Below are 17,896 nucleotides of genomic sequence, written 5' to 3' on the forward strand. Positions count from 1 at the left end.
AAAAGCACCGGCGGCTGCCCGGCCGTGGGGACAGGGATGGGGACACGCGGTGCCACCTCCGCCCCCTGCGCTGAGCACTGACGCGCTCATCGCACCCACGGGGCTGCAAATCGCTTCTGCTGGGCTGCCAAAAGGCCGGGGGGTGCTGAGGGGTGAAGAGAGGGTGGGAAGGGGTAAGGAGAGAGGGTCCGCAAGGCGCCGTGCCCGTCCCCTGGCATCGCGGCCGTATTGGGGCTCCCCCGGTTGCACCCCGAGGCTCACGGGGAGCGGATTTTTGGGCTGAGACCGCCACCTTCTGGGAGGTCACGGACGGCTCCGCGGGTCACGGAGCCCCCCGGGCCCACGGCACGGGGAAACTGAGGAAAGGCTGGGGTCACCCCGTCCCCCCGCGCTCGTCGCGACGCCGTGTTTATTGTGGGACCGACAGCAATGCCGCGGGATACCACCAGGGATCTCTCGTGGGCTGCTGCAGGAGCCCGTGCGGGGAAACTGAGGCAGGGAGACCCCACTCATCTCCATCACCCCCACCCCAACGCCTCGCTGGAGCAGCTAGCATAGTTTGGGTGAAAATAATGCAAAATCGGGCAAAACACACATCTACCCCGCCAAGAGGCACCCCAAACTCCCGCGTGTGAAGAGGGGGAGGGTTGCTCAGCACTTGTAGCCAGGCTTGGTGCTCCCCAGTCCTCCCAGTCCTCCCAGTATAACCCGGCAGAGGGCACCAGCAAGCCCAGTTGTGGCCTTTTCTCCTCCCGCCCCCCCTCGCTGGCAGCAGGGGGAGGGTGGAGGAAGGGGAGGAGGAGGAGGAGGCGAAGGCCGGGTGCGGGGGGATTTAAGGGCTCGCGGTCCCCCCGGCCCGGCCTCCTCCCGCCGCCCAGAGGGACGTGGGTGTAGGGACCCAAGTTAGTGCGGTTACGAGTGTGACAGCCCCCACCCCCGGTAAGGACCCCCGGGGGCACCGCTGCCATCCCGGGGCACGCAGGGAGGCTCTCCGGGGAGGGGGCGTGCGGCGGAGGGGAGGGGATGTGCGGGTGTTGGGGACAGGAGAGTGCCAGGGGACACGGGAGTGTGGTGGGGACAACGGGGACACGGAGATGCTACAGGGACCTGGGTGCGCAACAGGGACACAGACATGCAGTGGGGACATGAGCGTGTGGCGGGCACACAGGCACGGGTTGGGGACACGGGCGTGCAGCGAGGACATGGATGTGTCATGGGATGTGATCATGTGGAGACGTGGGCGCACAGCAGGGACAGAAATGCAACAGGGACACAGGTGTGTGATAGGGATGGGGACAGGGGTGGGTGGTGGGGACATTTGGGACATTGCACACACAGGGGACGTAGTGGGGACACGGGTGTGTGATGGGACTGGAGATGTGATGTGGAGACATGGATGTGGGATGGGAACACAGGGGTGACAGGGACACATGATGGGGACACACGAGAGGTGCACAAACACATGATGGGGACATGGGCATGGAAGGGGAGCACACATGTGATGGGGACATGGCCATGTGATGGGGACCTCACTGTGCCACAGGGGCCATCCGTTGGTGACAGTGAGGTGACGCCTCATGGGACTGATGGCCAGGGAGGCAGGGTGGGGGGGGGAGCTGGCATGTCCCCACGGGGGTCACATCGGAGGGGACATTTCTTTCCGTCCTCGCTTGGCTGACCCCAGGGCAAAGTTCTCAGTGGGGAAACTGAGGCACGAGCAGGTGCCACCCTCTTTGCAGCTCTCTCCTGGCAGCACCCGCTCAGCGCCGCAGGATGAAGGCTCTGCTCGTCCTCCTCCTCCTCGCCCAGCTCTGCTCGGCATCGCTGGTCCCGGGTAGGTGATGTTTGGAGGGGCAGCCCCCCAAAAGCTGTGCTGTGGGGTGCTATGAGCCCGTTCCCCCACAGAGAGGGAGAAGGACCCCGAGTACTGGCGGCGGCAGGCGCAGGAGACCCTGAGGAACGCGCTGCGGCTCCAGCGCCTCAACCAGAACGTGGCCAAGAACCTCATCCTGTTCCTGGGGGACGGTGAGATGGGAGGGAGCACCCACCCCGGAGCGGTGCATGAAGTGGGGTGATAAAGTGGGTGCTGGGATAAACTGGGGCTTTGACACATTGGGTGTTGTGTAAAAATCGGTGCTGTGGTGAGTTGTGTTCTGGGATAAACTGGGGTTCCAGTAAGTTGGGTGCTGGTGTGAACAGGGTTTGCAAAAAGATCTGTTCTGGGATAAACTGGGTGCTGCAACGAACTGGATTTACAAAAAAATGGGTGCTATGGTAAATTGAGTTTACAGTAAACTCAATTTATTTTGTGGGTGGTGGAGAAATTGGATTTGCAAAAAATACTGGTTGCTGCAATCAGTTTGGGTTCGTGTTAAGGTGGGTGCTGGGGTAAACTGGGTGCTGGTATGAACTGGATTTAGAGTAAGTTGAGTGCTGCAATAAGTTGGGTTTGCAATGAATATTGGGTGCCAGGGTGAACTGGGTTGCAAAAAATTGGGTTCTGCAATGAACTGGGATTGCAGTAACCTGGTGTAGGGATAAACTGAACTAGCAAAGAATTGGGTGCTCAGGTAAATTGGTTTTGCCATCATTTGAATGCTGGCATAAACTGGGATTGCAATGAAGTGGGTGCTGGGATAAACCATGTGCTGGAGTGAATTGGATTTGCAAAAAGTCGGGTGTTGCAATAAACTGGGAGCTGGAATAAACTTGCTTTGCAATGACAAGTGGCTACTGGGATAAACTGGGAGCTGGGATAAACTGGCTGCACAATAAACTGGGCTTGCAAAAATTGGTTGCTGCGATGAGCTGAGCGATGGGATAAACTGGACATCAGGCTAAGTGGAGATGAGCGGGGTTTGTGCGGGGTTGGCGCGGCTGACACTGTCCCGCAGGAATGGGCGTCTCCACGGTCACGGCCGCCCGCATCCTCAAAGGGCAGCTGCACGGGCAGGGCGAGGAGAGCCTGCTGGAGATGGACAAGTTCCCCTTCGTGGCCCTGGCCAAGGTGAGCCCCCACGGGGACGCGGCACCCACCGCAAGGCCACGGGCGGGAGGCATCGACCGAGCTGAAATTAGGTCAGGGGCGGGCGAAGGCAGCTGGCTCTGGTGCCCGCTGGCCGTGCCAGGGGCCGGCCGTGGGAACGGGGAGGGGACAGGAGGAGCCCGCCGGCTGCGGGGCGCCACCACGGGACCCCCCTGCTTCTTGCCGGGCTCGTTTTGCTGAACAAAACATTTTAAAATAATAATTAAATTGGAAGCCAGCAGCCACCTCAGCTCACCCCGTGGGGATGCCCGTGGCAGTGGCTTCCGTCTCCCTGCCAAAAGATGGACTGAAAAAAGGCTAAAAGCAGCAAAATGCAGTGAGGGAGGGATGTGCCCCCACGGTGGAGGGAGCAGAGGGTGAAATGGGGGGCAAAGGGCAAAAGAGAGGGGACACAGGTGGGATGGGGGTCTGGTGCAGCCAAACAGCTCAGGGAGGGAAGCCCCAGGGTGGGAATGGTGCTGTCAGTGGCACTGGGGGTGTTGAACACAATGATGGTGGTGATAACGATGGGGTTTATCCATCTCCCACCTTCCAGACCTACAACACCAACGCCCAGGTGCCCGACAGCGCGGGCACGGCCACCGCCTACCTCTGCGGTGTCAAAGCCAACGAGGGGACACTGGGGGTCAGCGCCGGCGTCACCCGGGACCGCTGCAACACCACCAAGGGCCAGGAGGTGACCTCCATCCTCCGCTGGGCCAAGGAGGCAGGTGAGGGATGGAGAGACTCCTGGGCAGCAGCTCCAGCAGGCGGTTTGGGGGTGTTCTCACCGTTGTCCCCTGAACTGGTGGCGCAGGCAAGGCCGTGGGCATCGTCACCACCACGCGCGTGACCCACGCCACGCCCAGCGCCGCCTACGCCCACTCTGCCAACCGCGACTGGTACTCGGATGGGGAGATGCCCCCCGACGCCCTGGAGGGGGGCTGCAAGGACATCGCCCGGCAGCTGGTGGAGAACATCCCTGACATCGAGGTAGGGATCAGGACACCAGGAATGTGCCCTACAGGCAGGGGGATGGGACCAGGACAGCCTGGGGTGCGGGTTGGAGCCACCCAAGGGTGGGGACAGGGCTGTGGGTAGATGGGGGACCAGGACCACCAGTGGTTGAAGAGCCAGGACTCCCAGGAGATGCTGGGCTGGAACCATCAGTGGTTGAAGAGTCAGGATTCCCAGGAGATGCTGGGCTGGAACCATCAGTGGTTGAAGAGACAGGACTCCCAGGAGATGCTGGGCTGGAACCACCAAGGGGTGCAGGGTCAGGACTGTGAGTGGGTACAAGACAAGCACCACCCCTGCAAATGTGAGGCTGAGACCAGCCACGGGTGCAGAACCAGGGTTGTGGGTGGATATGGGGCCAGGACCACAAATGGGTGCAGAGTTGGGACCCCAATGCAGTGATGGGCTGGGACCACCCATGGGTGCAGAGTTGGGGCCCTCATCAAATCTGGGACCAGGACCACCATAGGTGAGGTACCAGCACTTTCAGGTGGACATGGGACCAGGAAATTCAAACACAGATCTTGGAACACAAGCACCTGTAGGATCAAGCCCCACAAATCCATCTTAGCCTCCTCCCTTCCCGTATTTCCCAGACCCAAAATTCTTCCTTTTTCCCCAAGTTCTGCTCCTTACTGTGGATTTATGCAGAAATTCAGCACTGTAAATAAATCTTCTTCTGTCCTTCAAAATAGCCCCAAAGCAAAACATCCCAGCCTGTTATTTAGCTCTTTAATAGCCTCTTTTGCTGTGTTTTTTTCCCTTTAATATAATTTTAACTCTGTCCCTGGAAATAATTATATAGTGGGGAAAAGAATTTTTTTCCCTTCTTTTTTGTTAATAATTTTGGCGTTGGTGTTTTGCAGCTTTATAATTCACCTTCTACACAGAGAAAGGGGGAAAAAATACAAAAAACCATAAAATCTCTGCTTGGTTATAAATAACAGAGGCCAAATAAATCAGGCTCCAAAGCAAACAGGGAGAGCCGCGGGACGGGGCTCCATCCCAGCGGGTTCATGTGGGGATCCCGATGTGGAGCATCCTTCCCACAGACTGGGGAAAAAAGTATTCAAAAAGCCAAATCCCTGCTGGAAATGGTTATTTTTGTCCTGGGTTTTAATTAATAGGGAGATATTCGGAGTTATTTTGAGCGAGGTGAAATTCCTCGGGTGTTTTTGCCCACAACTCCAGGGCTTTCCTGGACATCCCGCTCCGCCCCTTTGGGGTCTTCCTCTATTAAACTCCAGCTGGAGGGGGAGATTAAAAATAATTTTAAAATATTTAAAACTGCATTTCCACCCCTCTTCTGCAGGTGATCCTGGGTGGAGGGCGGAAATATATGTACCCCAGAAATGCCAGTGATGTGGAGTATCCCCACGAGGAGAAGCAGCGGGGCACCCGCCTGGACGGCCGGAACCTGGTGCAGGCGTGGCGGGAGGCCAAGCCCCGCGGCAAGGTGACAGGGGTTCTGGGGTTGGGGTGCACACACATCACCCCCCTGTAACCCTGCAGAGCCATTCCTAGGGCTGGAATATCCTGGGGAGCACACCAGGGATGGCAGAAGCAATGGAGAGGTGGCAATGCCTGTCCCCTGTCCCCAGGTTGCTGAGTACGTGTGGCACCGGCGAGGGCTGCTGGCGCTCAACCTCACCCGTGTTGACTTCCTGCTGGGTGAGTCCCTGCACCCATGGGTGCCCTGGCATCAGCTGGGTGCTTTATGGGTACCCCTATCCTGCCCTGGGCTGCTGGGGCAGCTGCAGTGGCCAGTTATCCTCCAAGGGATGGTGGTGCCCTGTCCTGGATGTGCTGGTAGCTCCCAAACACGGTTCTATTCCCTTGGGGATGCTGGTACCCCCCAAACGATCCTGTTACCTCCCTGGGGATGCTGGTACCCCAAAGGGATGCTGTTACACCCCCAAGGGTGGTGCTTCTGCTGCCACCTCCCAAAGAGGCTGCAATTTCCCTGGAAATGCTGGTGCCCCATCCTGGTGTGCCCTCAAGGATGTGCTGCCCACCAAGGACAATGTAACACCCCCAAGGATGCTGCTGCTCCCACCCTGGGGCACATCTCCCTCCTAGGGATGCAGTTCTTTTGTCAGCAGTGAAATTCCCATCCCGACTGGAATGTGGAATCCAGCAGGGCAGGAGGAAGGAAGGGCTGGGATTGTCCGGCTTCTATCTAATCTTCCTGGATCCAGCGGTGTGTGAAACACTCGAGTCAGCACAAGGAGCAGGATTTGGCCCCTCCTTTTTCTTTTGGTGGAAAAGGATGTCTCCAGCAGTGTCCCTGTCCCCAGGCCTCTTCGAGCCAGGGGACATGATGTACGAGCTGGACAGGAACAATGATACAGACCCGTCCCTCAGCGAGATGGTGTCCGTGGCCATCAGGATGCTCCAGAAAAACCCCCGAGGGTTCTTCCTCCTGGTTGAAGGTGGGGGAGTTCGTGGCGGTGCAGAAATGGGGCACAATGGGGGTGCAAAAAGGGAGGGATTCTATAAAAGAAGAGTGCAAGAGGAGAAGAAAATGGGTGATAGGGATACAAAAAGGAGAGGAAAAAGGGGGTGATGGGGTGCAAAATAGGGTGCAAAAAGGTGGGGAATTGGATGAAGGGGAGGTACAAAAAGTGAGGATGGGAAGATGGACAAGGATGATAAAGGGCGTGATGAAAGAACAAAAACAGGGATTTAAGGTGATGGTGCATAAAGGGAGGATAATGGCGAGATGAGAGTGCAGAAAAAGGGGATGACGGGGAGGAAGGATAAAGGGGTGGTGGTGGATACACAAGTGACAGATAAAGGGGATATGGGGGGATGCAAAAAGAGGGGTAACGGGGGCAATGAAGGTGCAAAAAAGGGAGGGATAAAAGGGGTGAAGGTGGAGTGCTAAAACAGATAGAGGGTAGGGGTATGAGAAGGAGGCATCAAGGGGCTGGGGTGCAAGAGGGAGGATGTGGGATGTAAAAAGGGGGGGATAAATGGGGTGAGGGGAGGACACAGGAAGGGAATAAAGGGGTTTGCAAGGCTGGGAAGAGGAGGGCAAGGCCGAGCAGTGCTGGGTTCCGCAGGCGGCCGCATCGACCACGGGCACCACGAGGGGAAGGCGAAGCAGGCGCTGCACGAGGCCGTGGAGCTGGACAGGGCCATCGGGCTGGCCACGCGCCTCACGTCCACCCAGGACACGCTCAGCGTCGTCACCGCCGACCACTCGCACGTGTTCACCTTTGGAGGCTACACCCCCCGAGGGAACCCCATCTTTGGTGAGCCCTGCCCGGCCCGGGTGCTGGGGACGGCTGGGGGACAGCTCAGGGACACCGTGGGGACAGCTGGGGACAGCCTGGGGACAGCTGGGGAACAGCCTGGGGACAGGCTGGGGACACCTCAGAGACACCCTGGGGACAGCTCGGGGACACCCTGGGACAGACTGGGGCCACCCCAGGGACACCATGGGTACAGCTGGGGGACAGCCCAGAGACAGCTTGAGGACATCGTGGGGACACCCCAGAACAGCTGAGGGACAGCCTGGAGACACCATGGGAACAGCCTGGGGACAGCCGGGGGACACCCTGGGGACACTGTGGGGACAGCCTAGGGACAGCTTGGGGACACCCTGGGGATAGCTGGGGGACAGGCCAGGGACAGCTGGGTGACACCCTGGGGACTGCTCAGGGACACCCCAGGGACAGCCCAGGTACACCCTGAGGGACACCCTGGGGACACCATGGGGACAGCGTGGGGACAGCCCAGAGACAGCTGGGGGGGACACCCTGGGGACAGCTTGGGAAGACCCTGGGGGCAGCCTGGAGATACCCTGGGGACAGGCTGGGGACACCTTAGGGACAGCTCAGGGACATCATGGAGGGATCCCGTCCTGCTGACCGTGCCCCACCGCCAGGTCTGGCCCCGATGCAGAGCGACGTGGATCGCAAACCCTTCACCTCCATCCTCTACGGCAACGGCCCCGGCTATAAAATCGTGGCGGGCGAGCGAGAAAACGTCTCTGCCGTGGATTTCGGTGCGTGCGTTTTGGACCAAAACCCCTTGAAAATCAGCCCAGCTTGGCCAAAACGAGCTGGGTTCTTAAACAATTCTCACTTCTGCTGGGTTCTTAAACGATTCTCGCTTCTGCCCCCAGCCCACGCCAACTACCAGGCGCAGTCGGCCGTGCCGCTGCGGCAGGAGACCCACGGCGGCGAGGACGTGGCCGTGTTCGCCCGCGGGCCCATGGCCCACCTGCTGCATGGCGTGCACGAGCAGAACTACATCCCCCACGCCATGGCCTACGCCGCCTGCATCGGCTCCAACCGAGGCCACTGCAACGCTGCCACCCGCGCCGCCACCCCGCTCCTCCTGCCCTTCCTCGGCCTCCTCCTCCTCCTCCTCCTCTGCTAAAGTGCCTCTCGCAAATCACCGAGGGGGGATTTATTTTTAATTCATCCCCCCTTTTTATTTTTTCTGTGGACAGCAGCGCCCGGGAAAGAGGAGAGAGAGAGAACAGAGAGACTCAGCGGAGCAAAAGCAGCCGCCGGTGGTTTGGTGCTGGGAGCTGCCTCTGTAAATACATGGTTCCTTCCCTATAATTAGCAGCGTTCCCTGGCCTATCCCAAACCCACTGCGGGATTTGGGATGGCAGCCGGAGCCTCGGCGGATAAAACCCCCTCTTTGAGCGAAACGCTGTGGGGCTGGGTCCCAAAATGCCTCTGTGGTCCCTTGGCTGAGGACTGACCCTGGTGCCCAACTCGTCACATGCGTGGAGGAGCCAGGGACCACACGAAGATGGGAAAAAAAATTAACTCATCGGGTTAATTTGTCCCTAAACTTGGGTTTTGTTGTCTGCTCAGTGATTTATTTTGTTTTAAAATTCTTCGGGTTAAAGCAATTTGCTGCGCCGGGAGGGATTTGGGAGGGGCTGGGATTGTGGAAAGGGGGGTAAAAGCAGCAAAGCTGGATGTGAGGGGTGGGACGCCCTTGGGCATGCCCTCTTCTTTGGGGTGAGGTAATTAGGGGGATAATTAGTGGGTGGGGTCACAAGGGGAAAGGGCTTGTGCAGCTGGAGAGGTGCTGGGAGTGGGCAAATGTCACTGTGCTTGTGCCAATGTCACCGTGCAAGTGGGTAACAGTGCCTTGCACACGCAAATGTCCCTGTGCCAGTGCCACTGTGCGCTTGCAGACACTGCCTGAGCCGAGCAAAAGGTGCCCTGTGTGTGCAAATGTCACCGAGATGTCACTGTGCGTAGTGCCCTGCACACGTGCAGATGTCACCATGTACAAAAGGCACCGTGCACGTGTGACTGTCACTGTGAGTGACACACAGTGAAAATGTGCAGTGCAAACACGTGCCCGAGTCCCTGGGCTTGTGCAAATGACCCCTGGCACGGGCAGAGGTCCCGCGGTGCCCCTGAGCTCCTGTGCTTGTGCAGATGGCTGGGAAAACACTGCCCTGCCTCCCCCAAATCCCCCCAAAGCCCCTGAACCCCTCCCTCTTTTTTCATTCATTCACCAGTTTTATAATTAAAGGGTCAGTTCCTCATTAACCAGGATCCTGCAGAGCGGGTGGAGGTGCTGACCCCAGCAGGGCTGGATTTGGGGGGCACTGACCTCGGCAGGGCAGGATTTGGGGGGGCTCTGACCTTGGCAAGACTGCATTTGGGGGGCTCTGATCCCAGCAGGGCAGGATTTGGGGGGCTCTGACCCCAGTAGGGCTGGATTTGGGGGGCTCTAACCCCATCAGAACAGGATTTGGAGGGCTCTCACCTCAGCAGGGCAGGATTTGGGGGGCTTTAATCCCAGCAGGGGTGGATTTGGGGGGGCTCTGACCTTGTCAGGACTGGATTTGGGGGGCTCTGACCTTGGCAGGGTAAGATTTGGGGGGGGCTCTGATCCCATCAGAACAGGATTTGGGGGGCTCTCACCTCAGCAGGGCAGGATTTGGGGGGCTCTGACCCCATCAGGGCAGGATTTGGGGGTCTCTAACCCCATCAGGGCAGAATTTGGGGGGCTCTGATCCCCGCTTTGCCCCCCAGGCAGTGCCAGCTCCCGAGCAGGGCCGGCTGCTGGCCCTTCCCAGAACCCGGGCTATGTTTAACCACTCCCGGGGTGCCGCGTGGTTTTTGGGGGTTCGGGGGGGTGGGAACCACTCTGCCTTGGCCGGGGGGTTGGCAGGGCGCCGCTGGCCACGGGGCCGTGGCCAAAAGCCGCTCCTGACGCCGGGCTGCCCAGCAGAGCTGAAAGAGGCACCGGGGAGGGGGGCTGAGGGCACTGCCTGGCACATTTTGGGGTACTCACAGCACCCCAAAAATGGGCACCATCAAAGGAAGGCTTTGCTCAGTGAAACCCCAACATTTTCCCCAAAATGATTGTTTTTACAGCCCCCGTTGGTGTTTGGGGTTTTGGGGATATTGGTGACACCCCCCAGTGTAGCGATAAATAAACCTTTATTTTATACAGGACTCACGGGAAACACAAACACAGTTTTGGGAGGGTGTGAAAAAATATTCCTCCCCCTCCCCCCCAGTTCCAGCCTCCGGCACATTCCGGAACTTTTGTCCCTTAAAATAAAGGGGGGGAGAGGGAGCTCCACTTTGGGGTTACCCTGGATTTGAGTCCCCTCTGTTTTTTTTAGGGGAGGGGATGATGCTGGGGTTGGACCCACTCCTCATTTTGGGGTCACGGCAGAGGGGAGGCCCCTTTGTGGTGCATCACCCTCTCACCCAAAGGGTTTTTGGGGTGACAGAGATTGTCTGGAGGGGAAGGGGGGCACATCCCAATTTTTGTTGGGGGTTCCCCCCCCCCAAATCCTGCACCGGGGACGATGGCTTCAGCTCCTGGCACGGGGGTGGCACACAGAGGGGGGTGAAGCAGTGACACCCCCGCAGGTCGGGGGGTGACTATGAGCCCTGTGGGAGGGACATCAGTGGGGGCACCCCACGGTGGGCACCCCCACTCTGTGCTGGTGGAGAGGGGCAAAGCCTCACCGGGTTCTGGGGGGGCTGCTCCAGCTGGATTTTGATCTCAGGGCAGGGGGAGTCAGGCGGGCGGCGGCCTGGGGCAAAGGGGGGGACCGTGAGCACCCCGAGGAGCCCCCCAGCCCTGCAGTGCCCCGATCTGGGGGTGCTGGGCTACCTGGGGGGGTCCCGGGGGGCTCATCCGGCCAGGGGGTGTCCGTGAAGGCGTCGCGGTGGCTCCCCGAGGGCGAGCGGCTCTCCTGAGGGGGCACAGGGGGGTCAGGGGGCGCTGCCCACCCCAAAGTGCCCCCCAGGACCCCACCCCGGGCTCCCCGTACCCGTCCCGGCTCGCCGGGCTCCTCCGCGGCGCTGCCGAAGCTGCTGGCGCTGGAGGAGGAGCGGGAGAAATCCGGCGGCTCCGGCTTCTCGGCCCTGCCAGGGACAGTCCCCAAGGCCAGGGACGGTCCCCAAGGCCACAACAGGCTGGCACCGCGCCTCGTGGCCACCACCGTGGCCCCGCTGCGATGCTGTGCTGGCCCCGGGACACCCTGTCCCCACACCACCCCGGCCGGGACGCTGCATCCTCGTGTCACCCTGGCCCCGGCATGTCCCATCCCTGTGGCACCCTGTCCCCACCCCAGCCCATCCCAGCCCTGGGAGGTCCCAGTCCTGTGCCACCCTGTTCCCATGTCCCTTGTCATCACACCAAGCTATCCCCGTGCCATGTGTCCCTGTGCCACCCACCTTCATGCCAACCTGCATGCAAGCCACCCAAGTGCCACCCCACAGCCCCCTGGGACATACGGACCCGGTGCCACTCAGCCTCTGGGTGAGCCTGTCCCTGTGACATCCTGTCCCTCTGGTGTCTCCATGCTGCCATGTGCCAGCCATCCTGGTGCCACCTTGTCCCTGTGCCACCCCGCCGCCACTCTGTCCCTCTGCATTCCTTTGCTGTCCCATCCCTCCGGTCCCTGTGTCACCTTCACTTGTCCCAGTGCCCATCCCTGTGCCACCCCATCCTGGTGCCACCCTATCCTTGAGCTGCGCCATCCCAGTGTCCTCCAGTCCCCATGTCACCTGGTGCTGGAGTCACCCCATCCTGGTGCCACCCTGTCCCGTTGCCACACCACCCCAGTGTCCTCCGGTCCCCAAACATTCCCCCCCCCAGTGCCCTCCTGTCCCCGTGTCCCCATCCCGGTGCCAGCCGCGGGACCTGTCGGGGTTCCGGCGGCTCTCGGGGGAGCTGTGTGTGGAGCTGGAGCCGTCGGCGGCTGCGGGGCCGTCCCTGCGGGGAGGCGACGGCAGTGAGGTGACACCGGGAGGGGACATCGGGAGGGGACAGCGGCGGGGCCGGTAGCGGGCTCACCTGCCGGCCGGCGCCTCCTGGATGCTCTCGATGCCGATGGCGCTGGAGCGGCGGGAGCCGAGGGGGCCGGGCCGCCGCCGTGACGGGCTCTTCCCGGGCACCAGCAGCGCCTGCGGGGCGCCGTTAGCCGGGGGGACACCGGGGACCGGGGGGACACCGCGGGGGGACAGCGAGGTACCGGTACCCACCTCTTCCACCGAGCCCAGCCCGATGGCGCTGCCGCGGCGTCCCCGGCGGCTCCCGGGCACCAGCAGCGACTGAGGGGGCAGCGGGTCAGAGACCGGGGACACGGGGCGCGGGGAACCGGGTACCGGGGGGGGGGAACCGGGTACTGGGGGGAACCGGTACCGGGAGGGGAAACTGGGTACTGAGGGGCACCCGGGACCCAGGGACTGAACCGAGTACCGAGAGGGGAACCGGGTACTGGGGGGCACTGGGCACCGGGGGGGTAACCGGGCACCGGGAAGAGAGAATCGGGCACCGGGGGAAAACCGGGCACCGGGAGGGGAACCAGGTACTGGGGGAAACTGAGCACCGGGGGGTATCAGTCACCGGGGGAAGCCGGGTACCGAGATGGAACCGGGTACCGGCAGGGGAACGGGGTACCGGGGGGCGGAGCCAAAGGCGAGATAGGAGGGGCCTGTAGTAAGGGGCGGGGCTTAAGACGCGGGGCGCGATCAGCAATTTGGGCGGGGCTTGTGCCGATGAAGGGGCGTGGTCCACATGGGCGTGGTTTCTACAGAAACGGGGCGGGGTTTGCGGTCACGGGGCCGTTCTTGTCCGTGAGGGGGCGGGACCCGGGGTGGGCGTGGCCGCAGCCACACCCCCGCAGATCGGCTGCGCGCGCAGGGGGCGGGGCCAAGGCCTAGGGCGTGGTCACAGCAAAGAGGCGTGGTCAATGCAGGGGCGTGGTCAGTGCCGGGGGCGTGTCCTGGGGAGGGAACCCGGCCCCGCAGCGCTGCGTGAGGGACTGCGGGACCCCCGCGCCCCACCTTGAAGGACTCGAAGAAGCCCGGGGCGGTGCCGCCATTGTCGGGGCGCTCATCGTCGGGGCTGAGCCCCAGCATGGCCTGGCTGCGCGCCTGCAGCTCCTCGTGCAGCGTCTCCAGCAGCGCCGCCCGCGTCCGCTCCTGCGCGCCAGCCCCGCACTGCTGCGCCCACGCGAGACCACCCGGCCCGCACACAGACCCGCACCCCGCCCCGCACCCACCACGCATCCACCACGCATCCAACTCCGCACACAGCCCCGCATCCATCCCCGCACCCAGCCCCGCATCCACACCCGTACCCAGCCCACACCCAGCCCGCACTGCTGTGTCGTTCCAGACACCCACCCCCGCACCACTCAGCCTCAACCCACGCAGGACCAGCCCCCGCCCTGCTGCACCCACGCGACGCCGCCCGCAGCGCCCCTCACCCACCGCTGCCACCCACCCCTGCCCGCTGCACCCACGCGAGCTCATCCCACGCCGCACGGCTGCACCCACGCCAGGCACGCACAGCCCAGCGCTGCACCCACGCGGGGCCGCCCCTCACAACCCCTTCCCCACCTCTCTGCCGCCCCCCGTGAGACACCCCCTACCCGGGCACCACCGTCCTGCCCAGACGGGGACCCAGCCCCTGCCCACCCACGCTGTGTGCGGGCCCCACAGCGGGCACGGCACCCACAGCACCCACATCCACAGCCTCGTGCTGCCCCACGGCGTGCCCAGCCCCTCTGGGTGCCCCCAGTGCCCTCATCCCCATGCCCTCAGCCCCGTGCCCGCAGCCCCGTGCCCGCACCCCGTGCCCGCAGCCCCGTGCCCTCACCCTGTGCCCTCATCCCCATGCCCTCAGCCCCGTGCCCGCATCCCCATGCCCTGTGCCCCGTGCCCGCACCCTGTGCCCGCACCTCCAGCTTGGCGAACTTCTCGGCGCGGTAGCAGGCGTACTCGGCGTTGATGAGCTTGGTCAGCAGGAACTCCTGGAACTCGGGGCCCTGCGGGGTGCGGGCAGGCCGTGGGCACCGTGGGTCCGTGGGTGGGTGGGTGCGTGGGTGGGGGTCCCCAGGGGCTCCCCGGTGGCACCCACGGGCTCTCACCTTCCTGAAGACAGCGGGGTCGGGCAGCGGCGGGCCGAAGAAGGGCACATCGTCACGGGCGGTGACGGAGACCTGCGGCGGGTGAGGGCGTGACGGGGACACCCCGCGGGCCCCCACGGGCACGGGGACACTGAGGCACGGGGGGTACCTTGTAGAAGGTGCCCTGGGCGCCGCCCTGCTCCAGCTGCACCACCACGAAGGCGTGCAGGAAGTTGGAGGCGATCATGTCGGGGACGAACGGGGTGTTCTCGTCCTGGAAGACGATGGCCACGATGTCGTTGCCGATGTGGCGCTTCCGCTGCAGCTGTGGGGACAGGTGGGGTGCAGAGGGACACGGGGGGACACAGCAGGACAGGAGGGACAGAGGGTGGTCACACCGGGGGCATCAAAGGAATGAAAGCCCCTGTGCCCCATAGATGCACCCGAGCCCCCATGGATGCTCCACCAGCCCCCTGCATCCCACAGCTCCCCCCTGGCACCCATGGGTGCCTTAACAGCCCTCTGCATCCCAAAGATGTTTCCCCACACCCATGAGTGCCCTGCCATCTCCTGAGCCCCACAGATGCCCACACCACCCATGGTGACCCACGAGTCCCCTCCACCCCATGGAAGTGCCCAGGACCACCTCCCACCCCTGCTCTCAAGCACCCAAGCGTCCCCCCCTCCTTTCACCCCCCATGGGTGCCCACCTGCTGGGCGTCCCCCTCGGTGTAGGGCAGCTTGGTGGAGACGTGGAACATGATCTCCTTGTCACGGAAGTGGCAATAGACCGACTCGCTGCCCGTCTGTCCGTGGGTCACATCCAGCCCCCCTCGGAACCTGCGTGGGTGAGTGGGTGGGTGGGTGAGACAGCACCCTGACCCCGAGGGTCCCTCCCTTCCCCTGGCATCCCCTCACGCACCCCTTGAAGTCCCGCAGCTGCACCCGCTGACCCAGCACGTCCAGGAATTCGGCGAAGGCCGGGCTCTCCTCCGTGGTGCCGAAAAGCTCCTCCTCGGAGGTCTGCAGGGGTGGGGATGGGCGCCAGCACCCACCCAGGGACTCCCCCCACCCCGACCCCCGCCCACCCCGCCCCGTACCTGCCCCAGTTTTTGGTAGATGACCCCAAATTTGAAGTGGTTGCTGAGCACGTGCTCATCGAAGGCGAGGATGAGGCGGGATGCCTGCGGGGTGGGGAGGGGTCAGAAGGTGGGGAGGGGCACCCAGGGGTGCCCAGGTGCCCCCTCCCTGCAGCCCGCTCACCTTGGGATAGAGCACGGGGTAGAAGCGATCCACGTTGACGTCCTCGCACACCAGCTGTGGGAAGGAGGGAGGGGAGCTCACTTGGGGGGCACCCATGGGTGCTGCCTTGGGGGGCAGGAGGGGCGCACCCACCTTGGCCATCTGCACCACGTTGGGGAACTCGGCCAAGCAGGAGATGGGCACCACGTCGTGCAGGGTGCGGGCACGGGTGCTGCGGGGCGAGGAGGGGGTCAGGGCAGCCCCCAGGCCCGGCAGCTCCCATGGGTGCCTCCCCAGCCCCGCTCACCGCAGCAGCAGGTGGAGCTGCTCCTGCTCATCGTACTTGAGCGAGAACACCAGGTGTCCCAGCGCCGGGTCCAGGGAGTAGTAGTTGAAGTGCTCCTGGGGGAAGGAGCCAAGGGTGCTTAGGATGGGGGCACTTGGCCATGGGACCCCCACATCTGTGGGATACCCATGTCCATGAGCACCCACACCCATGGCACACCCGTGTCCATGAGCACCCACATCTGTGGGACATCCATGAGCACCATAGGTGTCCATGAGCACCCACATCCATGGGATACCCATGTCCATGAGTATCCAAATCTGTAGGACAGCCGTGTTCACGACCACCCAAATCTGTGGGAAATCTATTTCCATAAGCGTCCAAATTCTTGGGACACCCATGCCCATGAGCACCCACATCTGTGGGACATCCATGTCCATGAGCACCCACACCTATGGGACATCTGTGTCCATCCGTGTCCGTAAGCATCCAAATCCGTAGGACACCCATGTCCATGACCACCCATGGGACACCCATGTCCATGAGCACCCACACCCATGGCACACCCAGGCCCATGAACACCCATGGGACACTCAGGCCCATGTCCACCCATGGGACACCCATATCCATGTCCACCCATAGGACACCCGTGTCCACGGGATCCCCACACCCAAAAGCACCCATCCCATCTCCATGGAGCACTGTGTCCATGAGCACCTGTACCCACAGGTCAGGTACCACCTATGGGGCACCTGCACTCAGTGAGCCTCACACCCCTTGGGGCATCCAGGTCCTATGGACACACAAACTTATGGAGCCCCCATGCCCATGCAAACCTGTGGGGAACCCATTCCATGGGCACCTGTGCCAGGGGCTCTCCCGCCCATGGAGACCCAATGCTCACCTCCTTCCATCCACCCCATGGAGGACCCATGTCCACAAGCAGCCATATGCCAAAGCTGCTTTGTTCATGAGGTCTCCATGTCCTTCCATTCCCATGGAGAGCCCACCCCAAGCACCGTTGCCATACCCACATCCACGAGCCCCCCTGTCCATGGCCCACGGGGCTCCCACCCCCGTGGACACCACACCCACGTCCAGGAACACCCGAACTTACGGGGTCTCCAAGCTCCTGCCCATCCACACCCATGGGCCATCCCCCAGCCCAGCCCCACACCTGCAGCCCCCAGGGCCTCACCTTGCCCAGGAAGTGCTTGCGGTAGATCTTGGCCGTGTGGTTGCCCTCCAGCTTTGCCCGGGTGCCAGGCACGGGTGTGGGGGGCGAGTCGGGGGCCCCGCTCAGCTGGTGGTTGGTGCCCTCAATCCAGTAACCCCCGAACTGCGGCAGGAGGATGAGGGGGAACGGCCCCTCCCGGCCCAGCACCTGCGCCCACAGCCGTGGTGGGTGCTTTGGGCACCCCACCAGCCCAGCCCAGCCGGGCACTGCCCCTCAGCCCCTGCCCTACCTCGTGCACGCTGGGGTAGGGGATGTAATCCTCCTCCGTCTGCAAGACATGGAGCAGTGACGGCCACCGTGGGCACTGGGATGGGTGATGCCCATGGTGGCACCCCAGGGTGCTGCTGGCTGTGTGCCCCCCATGCCAACAACACCTACCTTGAGAGGCGGGGGCATGGCATGGCGCTGCTGGGCCATCCTGCTGCCCTGCCGAGAGAGGGGCTCTGGGTACCTGTCTGCCCACCTTGGGTGGGCACCCACGGGTGGGGGGCACCCTCGGGTGTTACCTGGGGGTCGGGAGGTGCTGCTGGCTGGAGACGTGTCTAGGTGGTGTGAGGGCGTCCAGGGGGTCCCATGGCGCTTCCTGGGGACACGAGAGCTCCCCCAGAGCCCCTCTCCGGGACGCCCGGCCAGCAGCGCTACCCCTGGAGCCAACTGCTGATGGCAGCGAGCCAAGTGCCACCCTGCGGGTGCCGGGGCCAGCGGGGCGGGGGCGGCGGGGCG

General features: G+C 62.7%; 2 protein-coding genes across 2 annotated transcripts; one reads left to right on the plus strand and one right to left on the minus strand.

The window, feature by feature from the left end:
* The first annotated feature begins 784 nt into the window (after positions 1-784).
* On the plus strand, positions 785-8,872 carry ALPL (alkaline phosphatase, biomineralization associated). The gene is made up of 12 exons (XM_058818762.1): positions 785-939; positions 1,740-1,834; positions 1,906-2,025; positions 2,895-3,007; positions 3,582-3,756; positions 3,843-4,018; positions 5,355-5,498; positions 5,644-5,713; positions 6,340-6,474; positions 7,108-7,299; positions 7,935-8,054; positions 8,175-8,872. Exons 2-12 carry the CDS (start codon positions 1,774-1,776, stop codon positions 8,429-8,431), a joined length of 1,563 nt encoding a protein of 520 aa, XP_058674745.1. The 5' UTR covers positions 785-939; positions 1,740-1,773; the 3' UTR covers positions 8,432-8,872.
* A 1,582-nt stretch (positions 8,873-10,454) lies between these two features.
* On the minus strand, positions 10,455-17,780 carry RAP1GAP (RAP1 GTPase activating protein). Its single transcript, XM_058818820.1, has 21 exons — positions 17,680-17,780; positions 17,552-17,599; positions 17,403-17,441; positions 17,135-17,320; positions 15,958-16,052; positions 15,804-15,882; positions 15,672-15,725; positions 15,509-15,592; positions 15,331-15,431; positions 15,119-15,248; positions 14,578-14,733; positions 14,430-14,501; positions 14,241-14,327; positions 13,342-13,479; positions 12,538-12,606; positions 12,350-12,459; positions 12,197-12,268; positions 11,322-11,415; positions 11,162-11,243; positions 11,014-11,081; positions 10,455-10,935 (listed from the first exon to the last, which is right to left on the minus strand). The coding sequence occupies exons 2-21, from the start codon at positions 17,588-17,590 to the stop codon at positions 10,927-10,929; spliced, it is 1,764 nt and encodes a 587-aa protein (XP_058674803.1). The 5' UTR covers positions 17,591-17,599; positions 17,680-17,780; the 3' UTR covers positions 10,455-10,926.
* Positions 17,781-17,896: the final 116 nt, after the last annotated feature.

Source organism: Ammospiza caudacuta, chromosome 22 (assembly GCF_027887145.1).
Source record: "Ammospiza caudacuta isolate bAmmCau1 chromosome 22, bAmmCau1.pri, whole genome shotgun sequence".
In the NCBI taxonomy this organism is placed as follows: Eukaryota; Metazoa; Chordata; class Aves; order Passeriformes; family Passerellidae; genus Ammospiza; species Ammospiza caudacuta.

What these genes read in the sequence shown, in the direction of transcription:
- ALPL (XM_058818762.1), top strand. Translation starts at nt 1,774, where the DNA reads ATGAAGGCTCTGCTCGTCCTCCTCCTCCTCGCCCAGCTCTGCTCGGCA. An exon ending in CTCGGCATCGCTGGTCCCGG is followed by an intron (nt 1,835 to 1,905) that starts GTAGGTGATGTT and finishes GTTCCCCCACAG; the next exon opens with AGAGGGAGAAGGACCCCGAG. An exon ending in CGTCTCTGCCGTGGATTTCG is followed by an intron (nt 8,055 to 8,174) that starts GTGCGTGCGTTT and finishes TTCTGCCCCCAG; the next exon opens with CCCACGCCAACTACCAGGCG.
- RAP1GAP (XM_058818820.1), bottom strand. Translation starts at nt 17,590, where the DNA reads ATGGCCCAGCAGCGCCATGCCATGCCCCCGCCTCTCAAG. An exon ending in CAGGAGGCGCCGGCCGGCAG is followed by an intron (nt 12,269 to 12,349) that starts GTGAGCCCGCTA and finishes GCCTCCCCGCAG; the next exon opens with GGACGGCCCCGCAGCCGCCG. An exon ending in AGCCCGGCGAGCCGGGACGG is followed by an intron (nt 11,244 to 11,321) that starts GTACGGGGAGCC and finishes GTGCCCCCTCAG; the next exon opens with GAGAGCCGCTCGCCCTCGGG.